The 13712-nt window shown below is 44.3% G+C and overlaps 1 protein-coding gene across 1 annotated transcript; it reads right to left on the bottom strand.

Moving 5' to 3' along the window:
- Positions 1 to 2259: 2259 nt before the first annotated feature.
- LOC119382974 (poly [ADP-ribose] polymerase tankyrase-2) lies at positions 2260 to 13357 on the bottom strand. The gene is made up of 5 exons (XM_037650915.2): positions 13024 to 13357; positions 11686 to 11868; positions 8901 to 9104; positions 7280 to 7515; positions 2260 to 4090 (listed from the first exon to the last, which is right to left on the bottom strand). The coding sequence occupies exons 1-5, from the start codon at positions 13034 to 13036 to the stop codon at positions 3530 to 3532; spliced, it is 1197 nt and encodes a 398-aa protein (XP_037506843.1). The 5' UTR covers positions 13037 to 13357; the 3' UTR covers positions 2260 to 3529.
- Positions 13358 to 13712: the final 355 nt, after the last annotated feature.

Raw genomic sequence — 13712 nt, 5'->3', positions numbered from 1 at the left:
TGGCGCTAGTGTCCACGCAAGAGCTGCAGTCAATACGGATCAGTCAACATTTACGTGATCATGAAGGAAGGAAAATGACTAGGAGGGAACACGACACCATCATCAGCGCAATCCAATTAACGCCTTCCCTTCCCTACATATTACGGAGTTTTCGAATGGGGGCCCCGAAGTCCTTTGCGCGCATGTGCTCGCTTTGGGTCAAACAGGAGCCAAGAGTTTTCGAATAGGGCCTGCGGCGCTTTGGATCGACACTCCCCCTATTCTAGGTTACTAGTCTTGGCCAAGATCCGTCGCTTCAGTGGGTGCCGTCATGTTTGCTTGCCGCGAAGCTAAATTCTAGAAATAGTGTCCCCAACGCAAAATCCAAACGCTGTGTGAGTCTCGCGCATGCGTAGTGGCCTGGCCTCGGCGCTATTTCTTTGGGGCCCAGACGTTTGGGGCGCCTATTCGAAAACTCCCCATTGTGTAGTCGTCCAAATCTTTAACTTTGGTGCGCGAGCGGCGAGTTCTTTGTCCGTCAGCGCCATATGATGGAGGCAAGTTGCAAAAGAGAGAAAAAGAAACGCCAGGTCTACGCAGAACGCTCAGCACAGCTGCAGCGTAAGCGGGAGGAGCGGTCTGAATCGTAAAGGCCGTTGTAAACTCTCAGGGCGCCCACTGCTGCAATAAATCATCACACTTTTGCTAAGTAACGAAACACCCACTATGCGTTTCTAACAGGGGCGTAGCCAAGGGGGAGGGGGGTTCAACCCCCCCCCCCGAAAATTTTCAGTTTTGCTTGCGTATATTGTACACGCACGAACATACATAAAGTATGGTTGACCCCCCCCCCCCCCCCCCCGAAAAAAGAAATTCTATCTACGCCCCTGGTTTTTAAGGCAATGATTAAGCGCACCTACGCAACTTGACATCTGCACATTGTCGCTGAGCATTATTAGCAAGCCAGCCCCACCGCAATGGACATTATTCCGACGAGTCGAGTTCCACTGAGTATGCGAACTCTGCGTCCTGCATGCAGCCTAAATTGCCTAAATCGCAGAAATCGCTGCCAGGGTCACGCACTAGACGATAATTCACTCATCGTTTTTTACGTGCACCACGAGCAGATGAAGGATCTGCCGACCGTACGTCGCGAGTTGCTGTCTCCCCGCGACGTCACACTGTGATGACACCTCACTGAGAAACCGCCCCCTCGATATCGAATCCGAAAGTCTGGACGCCGATACTGAAACAGTTTTCTTTTTTCACGGTTATGCTTAAACACATGGCGATCACATGGGGTTCCTCACGAAAACAATGCTTTAGAGCAGTCATGCCTGTGTAGCTCACGAACATACTTATTAAGAAAATAACATGTGGCACGAAGAGTCATGCGCAGGCTGCGTGTTTGAGACCCCTGATGTAACGAGTGGGCAAATTCAGTGACGGTAACACAGGATCGCATCAACTTTGTATTTTTCTATCATTCAAGAGTCTGTGATGATATATAATTGTACAAATGAGAAAGAAATACAGTGTCCAGTTGTATTTCTGCTCTGACATCAAATGCATTCTGAGGCATTATTGTGCCTCGAAAACTTTAAAGTTATATTCTTTGCATCCTATGCAACAACTGAAAATGTTCAAGAGCAAGATTCGTAGTCATGCAGCTCCTTTCATGATGAACATAATTAGAAGAAAAAAAAAGAAAGCTGCATCAAATTTATTTGTCGAAACAACCTGGTGAAAGTTCGTTAAGAGAAACGAGCATAACAATTTTTTTTTTTTTGGTAGGAAATAAAAGCTCAGAATGCTGAACTGTACAATACTACATTGATAACAAAAGCTCTGTGATGCTCTCATCATCGTAAACTTGTATTATCTCTACATTACTTCCACACAGAAAGGAGAGCAGGCAAACAAAAAAATGAATTTATTGAAAACAATACTACGCGGTAAAATAGATATGGAAAGGGGACAAAGTGCAGTGCCAAGCTTTAAGTGTTGCCATTATACTAAATAGCTGGAACTTGCAAATTATTTTCCAAATTAAAGGCGTGTCTCATCTTTCCAAGGAGCCTGTATTTTATGAAAAGCAACAGATGGGCTACAACCGTGATCAGAGGAGACAAATTGACAAGTTAAGTGACTTTGAAAAACAAAACAAAAAAAACATGTATCTAGTGATGAAATGCGGCTGCAATGCCATAAGATGTGACCTTATATATGTCACATGCTGCTGTCTAGAGGCCGGTTTTTATTAAAACAGACAACCCAATGCGCAACAAAATATTTATTGTGCAATATCACAGTGCGCTATAACAATATATTGAGCAATTAATTCAGTAAAATGAGTCTTTTACTGCTGAGACAGATGAGCTAACTAGTAATGTAATGCACCAACAGCATGTTCATATACTTTTTGTTCAATCTGTGCAAATAAGTAAACATTTGTCATGAACTAATGAATACAAGCTCATTGTATCTATTTAAAAAACAATTTCACATAATTGAAATGAGATTTCAAATGCATGGGTTTCCACTGCAATTCAAGAGGAATTGCAATTCAATGACGTTTAACGCACTTTGTTATATTGTCATCAACCGAAGTACCACTGGAAGCAAATTTTTGTGAGCACTTGCCAACGAAAGTGAGCACAGCAGTGTACTTCATCTCTGGCAAATTTTTCTTTCCTTTTGTTTAGACACCAGATTATTTGCACATGTGCACACCTCCATAGGAACATTCAGTTGGCTATGATGTGCGTGAAAGCTCTCCGCTTAACAAATCTTTGATACAAAAATACCCATTTTTTCAAGTAACATGTATTTCAAACACAATATGGGAGAAGTTAAGGTGCGCTGACAGAAACATAAGGGAAGAGAATGACATAAGTCAAACACTTTTAATTCCATTCTGTCACTTCCATGTTGGCGTACCTTACCTTCTTTCACGATGCATCCTTACCAGCTATGTAGCTCAACATTCTCTGTCGTTATCAATTTGAACACAGTGCACACTGCTTTTTAGACTATATCAAGGTCTGTTGCCATTGACATCAACTGTACAAACAGGGTGGCACAACTGTGGAAACAATGACACATGCACATTCCCATCTTCTAACAGGTACAAATATCAGGTAGCCATAATAAACGTGAATGAACTTTTGTACACATCACATTTACTAAGACGATGTAACACTCCTGAGGTAAGATAAAATTATGTAATGTCAGTTGATATCATGAATGCCTTTACATAATTTTATACCCTTTTCCCCCCAAAAATGCACAATGAATGATTTCCTTTCATTATTATTCCAGGGTTTATACGAGCTCAAAGACAAGTTCTTTGAGCTCAGATAAATGTCTGTATGAGCTTAAAGAACTTGTATTAAGTAAGTCTCCGGCAGTCTCAGCGTCGCTAGCGCTTACCAATAACTCCATTTAGGTTTGTATACAAGTTTTTCTGCTTCACACATGTGATGTAATGTTTACAATAAATAGTTTCATGAAACTAATGGCTAGCCTTTTTACCTACGGAAATCCTAAGTCACCAATCCATCCCCATTGGCCACAGGTTGGAGAGGTGGAGATGCTGTAGTAACCGAGGTGGCAGAGCCGACGTGTATGCCGGAGAATTGAGGTGGCGGGCATACTTGGCACGAAATGCTAGAGAGCACAGTCGCTGAAGCTTTGGAACACTGGAGAGCTCTGACGTCATGCTTTCGTTGAATTCGTCCGTAAGACTGTAGCTACCGCCACACAGCACCCGCCATGCATACCAGCGGGGTGCGCCCATAAATGGATTTGCACGGATCATCCACAGGGCCAGCGGCTTGTTTGTGCACATTGCGTATTGCATAACGGTCGTGCCCGTCCTGTCTTGGCCAAACGGGTTGCCCCCGTAGCGCACAAAAGTCTTGACCGACTCCCAGTCTCGACTATGGTTGGCAATGCATATGGCTCTGTGCAGAACCGTCTGATTCCAGCACTTGATGTAGAGGTTGCAGTCTGCTCCATTGCTCATGAGGCTCTGCACCACTGCGGGACTTGCATGCGCCAGCACAGCTAAGCTCAGGGCGGTCATGCCACGGTTATTTTTTTTATTCACCTGTGAACAATGAGCAAAGACGCAAAGACAAAAAAAAAACTGTTAAAAACTAATTTGATTTGTTATTACTGTAAACCCTGCCAGGCTATTGCAGAAGCGGAGACTGGCGCAGACATGGGAATTCAAACACTGCCGAAACTTTTCAGCTTGTATGTGTATGTATAGACCGTAAAATACCTCGGAAGAGCCCAGTAGCACACAAGTGCCCAGTATTAACATTTCCAAAACATGAGAATTCTGAAAATTTTCTGTTGACTCTCCAAAGCCCCACCATTAGCCAAAGTATTCATTCTGCTACGAGACTGCTAGGGTTAACAACAGTGATATTTGCTTCCTTGCAGTGGAAACGAAAAGAAAAACAGAAGTGAAAATAATGCAGAGTGAAAATGATCAGTCTTTGAAAGAGAACCAAGTGGTTGCAGGAATTCGTGAGACACATCTTGACAAAGCGTGCATGCAGCCTCTGTCCCACACTTCTCGTGCAATCCGCTAGCAACACAATGCACTTCTACACAGTCGCCAGGAAGACTGAAGTCGTCGAGTGGAGTAGCGCATCCGGAAAGAATATGACCTGCACCTCTTATAATTTCAAGATAGATAGAAAAAGAATCCGTGAGTGAGACTCCAAGATGATCAAGCGAAAACTCATGGATGGCGGGCTTCAATGAAGAGTTGGACTATGCCCTTTTTGATTACCTTCAAATGGAATGAAATGCTCATTGCGCAGCCAGTGTACGGCTCCTAAAAGAGGAAGCGCTGAGAATTGCTGGAAACCTGAACCTTGACTACTTCCAAGGCCTCAAGCATGTAAATCAACCGGCGGAAGAAGCTATTCAAAGTGACAGTGTGCGTGCCCACCAACAACATTCAGAAGGCCCCTGCTGACTGTAAGGAAGTTGTTGATACCTTTCACTCAAGAATCGCAACTTTGAAGATGTTTTGTGATTCCACAGCCTATAACATCTGAAACGGGGATCAGACTAGAATGGTTAGAATGAACAGTCCAGCGACTCTTACTATCAGCATCAAGGGGACACAGCAGCATACGGATCATCAGCACCGGCTGTACCCACTGCAGTTTCACCGTGGCCCTGGCATCTGGAGTTTGGGGATAAACTTCCGGCTCAGGCATTCATCGACCTTTGCATTCCATGTAAATACTAATGCCATTTAACATCTTTTGCATTACGTGACAATATGGAGGAACACTGGTCGCAAGGCTAGTCCAAAGAATGGCAGCACTGACACTGGGATGTAACACCCGCGACATGAGCACAATAATTGAAGCATACTCGGCAAAAGCCAAAAGCTGTTCACGGTTGTTTCTAATTCTTGTGCCCCTTGTCTTTGTTTTTACAGCAAATGCAACTTAGTCTGAAAATTGCTTGATAACAACCGAAAAATGCCTCGAGTGGTTCCGCCGTACTTGGTGTCCCAACACGGATTACATTCGCCGCTTACTCGTCATTGACCAAGCCCCCATGCAAAAAAAGAAGGTTGTTGTCGATCCAGCAGAAGCCAAGAGAACAGACATCGTATACATACCAGGAAGGTGCACAGGAATCTCGCAGCTTGCGGATATCTACTGGAATAAGTCGCTCATAGACGCCGTCTATATGCCGTAGGCTGAGTTCATGAGGAATGAAGAGAAGACTACTAAAGGGGACCTCCATTAGCCTTTGCGCAAGAAGTGCTGAACTTTGTGTCAACGGCTCGGGCTGCTATGTTTGAAGAGATGGTCGCGCGATCCTTCGAGGGTTGTGGAATCATTGTTGAGTTGGATGAGCACTTGCATAACTGAATTGCAAGCATCAAAGAGCCCGTGGCCTGTTCATGTTGTGCGAATGTCAGCGACGTATGCATTGACCTCATATTGCAACGATTCAGAAGAGCCGTTCACTAATTAAGGGACTATGAATAGGCACTAGTGTGCTCCATCCTTTATTATTTTAATATAAACATGCTTTCCTCGCTTCCATAGCCCTGCCTTATAGTTTTTTGTTGGCCACCATCTGAGTTTTCACTGCTTTGACAGCAGAAGTGCGCATATCAAGATTAAAACAATTTTCAGTGAAAGTGGGGTGGGCACTTCCATGGTATTTTACGGTACACACACACACATACAGACATTCATATGAAGGTGCTGGACACCCCTCGAAATTAGGTCCTGTATACACCCCTGGGACCAGTCATAACAATACAGTCGTCATCATTCATACGGCACCAAAGCAACACGATCTGCTTGTGTACATTCTTTTTAACATCATAAGAACAAACAATATGAGCAGATTTTCAAGATTAAAACCCTCTTATTAGACACATCAAGTAGCAGTACAGTGCACAAAAGTGAGCGTAAGAATAATCACTGAATGAGAATAATCTAAAGTTGGATACAACTTAAGAATAGAAGAGAGGCCTTGCCCGGATGACCGAAGTGGCATTACCGATTGCCTCCGCAACTAAGAAATTGTACCGCTCGTGAGCTGGACGGTGGAGTCACAAGTCGTCTGGCTCATGACACCAGTCTAGACTGTGTGCAAATTGGTGCAGACTGATATTCACCTGCCTTTGATGTGGAAATGTTGCTATCTTCCAAAGTTGTATAAAACTATAGAGCAGTGGTTCCCAAATAGGGGTCTGCAAATTGCACCCACATTGAATTCTAGTGTTGTGCATCTGCAGGCCTCTGCAAGAGTCCATCTGGACACAGAGGCTATTGAAACTTTGCAGCGTTACACAATGCAGCACTTGCCGCCACACTATTGCGTAAAATATATGCACGAACGTAAACATGCATTTTCAAGACTTGCGTACTTGAAAAGTAGGTGTTGTAACCAGCTAAATATCAGGGCCAACAAGCAGCTATGCTTAAATGCAACCATGCCATGAATTAAAGAGTTGGTAAAACCAATGTAAAAAGGCTGTTGGCAAAACACTGTTCCAAGTAATGAACAGGGTTTCTCGTAAAGTTTGACGAAACACTTATAAAACCTAAAAACAAGCCCAAGTTACTAAACTTCTCATAAAATTTGAAAGAGCTGGCAGGTATGCAGATGTGCATACCATGACTAAAACAGTTAAACAAACATGCAAAGTGAGTCTAAAAAACACAAAGAACCAACCATTAACAGATATTGGTGGCACAATTAGTTGAACGTCGTAACAGGTGACAGTAAACAGAACACTCACCCGCACTCCAGCAGCAAGCAACTGCATCACCAACTCCTCGTCATTTGGCAGTTTTGTGCATGCGTGGTGCAACGGTGTGTCTCCCTCATTATCAGCAGCACCGGCATTGGCGCCAAGCGACAGCAGGTACAAGGCCAAATCGCGGTGGCCTTGGCAGGCAAGTGCCAGGGGTGTTGCTCCGCTTCCATCCCTGTGCTCAGTCTTGCTGCCTTTCTGTACGAGTAGCTTTGCGATTTCTGAAAATTAATCGAGAAAATCACTTTTAAACCGAGTAATTTCTCTGATGTGCAGTGAAAATAATTAAAACTAACTAGCAATGCGTGCACGAGCCGCAGCATTACACTCACCTAGTACTCACGGACTGAAACGTGAGAATTTAGGGATAAGCATACACCCACCTACATAGCATAAATATGTACAGTACTCGTGGACTGAAAAATGGTAATTTAGCGATAAGCAACGTGCGTACTTTCGCTTCCCCCTTCTACAGTTTATGCTAAATCAGCGTAATCTCGGCTCGAATACTTATATCAGAGCAAACATTACCTTTAGTGGCAGATTTGTAGTGACATGACGTGCTTATCTCAAGCAATTGCACATACTAGCTGTTACACTAAAAGGTTTGATGCCGCGTTTCAATCCATGAGCGCTGTACATAGTGCAGTGTCCTTTCACCTATTGCTAGTTCCCCTTTCTCAACAGTCCCAAGTGCAGTTTTGAACACTAACCAAAACCTGTGCCCTCGGCATGTGTTGCTTAAGTTTCACCTCATTCAGACAAAACTCGTGGTCCCAGAAAATTGCTTTGCCTGGAACATACTGCATGTCACTCAGTAACAGTCACAGGTTGGTAGAATAAGCAAACCCTCAGAACTATTCACCAGTCCTTCTGTCAGCTGTTTAGTACTCACTCATACGCATGTGTCCTCGTACTCTTCGGTGTTCACTCACGTGCCTATTTGCATTCGCCTACACTTAGTGGCGTTCAGGTTGCCTCCAATCATGTGCACCGGCAGAACTCCAGCTCACCAATATGCATACTTGCTCACATCCACTCAAGCACACCATCAGTGCTTAAAGCGGCTAGCTGGGCTAGTTGAAATACTGACATCTGGAATACTGACTGGCACAGACTCTCTCTTTCTCCATTTCTTTTTCTATTTTTGTGAGGTGGTGGAAATGCATAAAACACCATCACTGACTCCTGTACATGCTTGCATTACCAACACTCAGTCTTGTTTAAACTGACGTCCATTCACTCTCTTTATCACTCATTAACAAGCACTGAAATACACAACAAAATTGAATGGGGGAAGGCTGCTGTCGTAGCACAATTCGTACAGCATTGGACGAGTAATATGAAGGTTGTGGGTTCAGTCTCCACCAATGTCAAGTTGTTTTTCTACTACATTACAGTAAAAAATGACAAATAATGTCCCTTGTGCGTTTCTTGGTTTCGTTAGGTTGTCTGGAACAAAAAAACAAGGTCGTCATTCTCTCTCACACATTTTGAATATAGTTACTTTCAAGACTATTTTTACTTTTGATGCACTGTTTTGCTCTGCGCAAGTGCGTGCACAGTGCCTAAAGAGGATATGTTGAAGCATGAGCAAAATGAATACCCAGGCTGCCGTCACTGTAGTTGCAGACAGCCAGATGATGCAGTGGCGTCCTTCCACTGCTGTCTCTGCAGGAAACACTGGCACCACTCTTGAGCAAAAGGTGCACCATGGCGATATTGTTGCGCATAACTGCTATGTGCAGAGGGGACAAGCCAGTGGGTGCAAATTGGTTCACGCTGCAGCCACGCATGATAAGAAGTTCAGCTGAAACAAATTTAAGTAGAAATGGTATGAGCGTTAGCAGTACAAATAGAATAGCCTGTAGATGAGCACATGTGCATATACAGATAGCTGCAGATTTATCGATCGCACGGCAAAAGCCAATGCACAAAGTGTGAAGAATATACACAAACTGGTGCACATATACACAACACAAATGCAGAAGAAAAGAAAGGACATCAAAGGTTTTAATGAAGCTATTCCCTTCCATGCTTCTTGAAATACCAACTAGGAAAGTAACAAAGTATTAACAAAGCAGTACCACTGGCTAATTCACAACGAACACTATAGTTGGCGTACATGGGAGAAAATAAAGGCCAACTGGCAGGCAATTTCAAGGGTGAATCTAACGGAATCCTCAAGTATGGCCTGTCTGCTAATTAGGTACAGTGTGCTACGATATTCATGAAAGTCAACAGCACTGTTAGGTTTGGTCTACAGCGGCAACAAGTGGCGCCACTGACAAGCTGAAATGCCGTGTAAAGGTGCATAGTCTTGGATTTACCAACAACAAAATGTAAGACGGCGAAGTGGTGTGCAGTATCTTAGTTTTACAATGTAAAAAGCAAACAAACGGATCAGAGAATGAACGTTAAACGTCCAGACGAATACCTCCTCTGCAAGACACATTGCTGCCCTAGGTGACGTCAAGTTAGTCGGCCCCCTTCCCCCCTTAGTGCTAGAGCGTCCCGATAAAGCAAAGTTTGCAGTGGCCTTCCTGGAATGCTGCCTGTTTTCCTATAGTACGAAACGCCATGCCAAAAGTAAAAAAAGTGAACGGAATACAAATTTTAGAAGTGCAGTGACTGCATAAGGCAAATGTAGACGTCAACGGAGACCAAAAGCTTTTCCTAGTGGTATCTGTACACTTATGCAGCACCAGTGGTGAGTGATCAGCACAAAGAATAAATACGCTGAAGATTCACTTTCTTCAGAATTTTTTGGAGCAATAAATTTAGTTAAGACAAAAGCACTAAATGTTTTGACACAGACCACCTCTAGCGTGAATTTTACGTTTATTTTTGGTATAGCGAAAACAAAAAGTTATTTCACATCAGCCGTATTGCAGACACTAGTGCTGTCACATCCATGCTGCACACCCATGTGCAGTCACATGCTGCCATACCTCAGTCAGTAGACCATGCACAAATCTTTTTTTGGCTGTAATCACTGCAAGTCCTGTAATTTGTGTATGATGGGAGTGTCAATGGCACTAAAATGTAACATGTTACTCGCACCACTAAAACATTACTTCTCCTGTGCCGCTCACGGTGCCAGGATCTATGAGTTCGCTCCCTGCATTAGTGCAAGTTTGTCAGCTTTCCAGTGAGATTCTTCACCTACCCTTCCTCGTTTTTTTTACAGCGAAAGCTGTTATGAGATCATTTCAACGGCCGTTTTTGGTGGCGTAGTTGTCCGCCGCCGCCGCCGGTGTCCGTAACCACTATCGCTCGAAATAAGAAAAAATTTCCAGGATGGAACGGGGTTCGAACCTGGGCCCTCTGCGTGGGAGCCCAGTGTTGTACCTCTGAGCCATGCCGGTGCTTGGAACTGCCTTGCAAAAAGACGCTATACAGGCTTCATGTCCAGAAGGAACCACATTAACATATGTAATTTAGTGTGGTAGAAGATTGAAATAACAACCACGCACCACACAACGCGAATTCTGTAACCAGGCGTCACACAATGCGAATTGCGCAACGAGTGGGCTGTTGGATGCCTCCGACCCACTACAAGGGGCTCTGCAATAATTCTTCATTGTCATCAGGCACAACACCAACAAAGTTCGCATAATGCCTAACATGTTTTTAGCGGGTACCACGGCTCTCCGTTGAATGACGAAAAATGGCATAGTGGCTGCTTCCCTACTTCAGAGAAATTATGATTTGTAGCATAGTGGGTTCCTCGCAAGTGCACTTGCGTTGGTTGCCAAGGAAGCCCATGAGCCCATCATCCATATCCTCAGGGTCTCAATAAAGTTTTTCCCCCTCTGCCTGTCTCTCTTTCTCACGTCAATGTATGCTATATTGCATGGTGGGAGCGACCGGGCGTCACACAATGCGAATTACGTAACTGGTGAGCCGTTTAAAGCTTCCAACCCATTATAAAGGGCTGAGCCACAATTCTTCGTCGTCATCAGTCGTCACGTAAACAAAGTGCACATAATGCCTTACATGTGTGTAGCTGGAACCTCGCTTCTGCGCACAATGACGAATAATGGCGTTGTAGGTGCTTCCCAATTTCACAAATATTGTGATTTATGGCGTAGTGGGTACATTGCTAGTGTGCTTGTATTAGTAGCCCCAAGAGAGTTTACAACAGGCTCTAGAAATGCCGCTTTTCCAGCTTTCGCTGTGACTGTGCTGCGCTTTCCGCGCAGGCCTGGCATTTTTTTCCTATTTGTGATTTTATGTAGTGAAGTAGGAAGTAATGAAGTAGATGCTACATTACATGAGAGTGCATTGCACTAAGAACATATAGAGTACCACATGCCATTAAATTCACAATAGCAAAATGCTACAAATCTACTACTGTCAGTTTTCCTGAGGACTCTTCGTAAACTTACCCATTTCTAAGAGGTCCCTCTCAACAGCAATGCATATTGCAGGCTTGTATTCCCCTCCTGTCATGATCCTTATATCTGGATCGACTGGAGGCCCTTCACGCCCACAGAGCAACGTCCAAGCCAGGGATACATTGTCGTCATTAAGGGCAGCCAGAAACCGGCAGTGTCGTTTCCATCTAGGTTCTGTGAAATGGAGTAAAATGTCTGCTGAACACAGAGCAACACAATATTTCGATTACAGCAGTTTCGGAGCAGTGACGAGCATGCCCGATAACTGTGCAAGTGAAGCTCGCAACTGACAGTACCATGAAATTAAACCTAATATGACTATCACGCACCGCTGTTTCAGTCGCAAGGCTACTATTTCAGTCACCAAGCAGTATTGAAAACAAATTTCCCAACAGCAGTTGGTTCCTTTGTGCAAACTGTAAATCATGCAGTGACCCTTTGTTCATATCCACATTTTAGTGTTGGTGTTAGTGTATGAACGAGCATTTTAAAAATGCATTAATCAATCTTTGGGAAATTCCACAAATCAATGCTCTTGAGTGCACAGCAACAGAGGAGAATACAACACAAGTGCTCTGTTCTCTGTTGCCATTGTCCATTCAAGCGCTTTGAATTGTCACTATGTTACACCAAGGCCGTACTTCAGTACCAGCGACAAAAGTCATTCACTAGCTTGGGCCACTATTTGTGCGGGCTGCTATCTTTCTAAGCAGACAACATTAGGTCACTAGTTAAGTCTAAATAACAGAACTTGGGGTTGCACCCCACAGCAATTCAAGTGGGATGCAATGATTACAAGAAATATTGGTTGCATCGTGGTATGTCCCAGAGCATTGTTGCTGCCAGCGGGACGCCTTTAACATATGCTGAATCACAGGTGATATACAGTAATAATCACAGTAATCACGGTAACATAAGCATATCGCCTAACATATTAAACAACGATCATAAAAGAATTGCTCGTTTCTAATTAGCATGGCCAATATGCTCTCAAGAAAAAAAAATCTTATAAATCGTGACCGTGGCTTGACAGTAGATTTTCCGTGCACTTCAAAAGATAAATATTTTCTTGATTACGCCGAACGCGCGCACGCTGTTGGTGCCACTGCATGAGATACAAGGCAGGACTGAAAATTACACGAGCTAAACAGCACAAGGCTCGACAAGCAAGGCGCGATCGCTTTGAATGACATGTTAAAAGCATGCGACACGGGTAAACACAAAAAAAAAACGCGCTGCGCGGATCGGGATTGCGAAGCACATCGCAAACGAACTGCATGGCAAGCGATCGTAGATATAAAGGATACTAAATCCTCGAACAGTACTTACCAGCTTTACTCATGGTCAAATAATCCTGTCTTGGCCTTTGGCTGCGCTAGCAAAGAGTGATCACGTGCAGAATGGTCCACTCCTTTGTCAGTCGGCGAGCCCGACGCGGATACAAATAAAGCCGCCAGCAGTATGCCCCTCGCAACATTCGGCGCAGTCAAGGTCACGGGAATGCCCAGGTAGGCTCCGCCTCGGCTCTCGTTTCGCACGAACCGCAAGGAAGTACCTTTTTTTTTAGTTTTCGTGAATTGAAGCTTTCCGCCAGATCGGCGCCAGCCAGCTGATCGAGTGAGCGAGAGAGAACAACAGACAAAACAGCTGAGTGGCTGAGTTGCATGCGGCATGGGAGAGCGAAAAAAAAAAAAAGAGAGTGAGCGGGATGCCGTGCATGGTTGCCAAACCGCAGCCGCTTAGGCGCTTTCCTTGGCCTCGTGCCGTAAACGGTCAAGGCGCGTCCTTTCATAGGGGCCCCATCAGGGGCGTAACGAGGACTTTATGAGTATTTTACTATAAGGGGATGGGGGACGGGGAGTGTTCTGCGCACTGATCTGTATACGTCTGCGAGTGTGTAAGTGTACACATACATACACGAGGGTGTAAAAGAAATTCTGGGGGTTTCAACCAAGGAGGTTATTCCTTGGTTTCAACCACGAACTGGTTTCGTCAATCTCCCGACATCCTGGTTGTTA

Source organism: Rhipicephalus sanguineus, chromosome 2, assembly GCF_013339695.2.
Source record: "Rhipicephalus sanguineus isolate Rsan-2018 chromosome 2, BIME_Rsan_1.4, whole genome shotgun sequence".
NCBI classification, from domain to species: Eukaryota; Metazoa; Arthropoda; class Arachnida; order Ixodida; family Ixodidae; genus Rhipicephalus; species Rhipicephalus sanguineus.
This window is presented reverse-complemented; position numbering and strand designations above follow the sequence as displayed.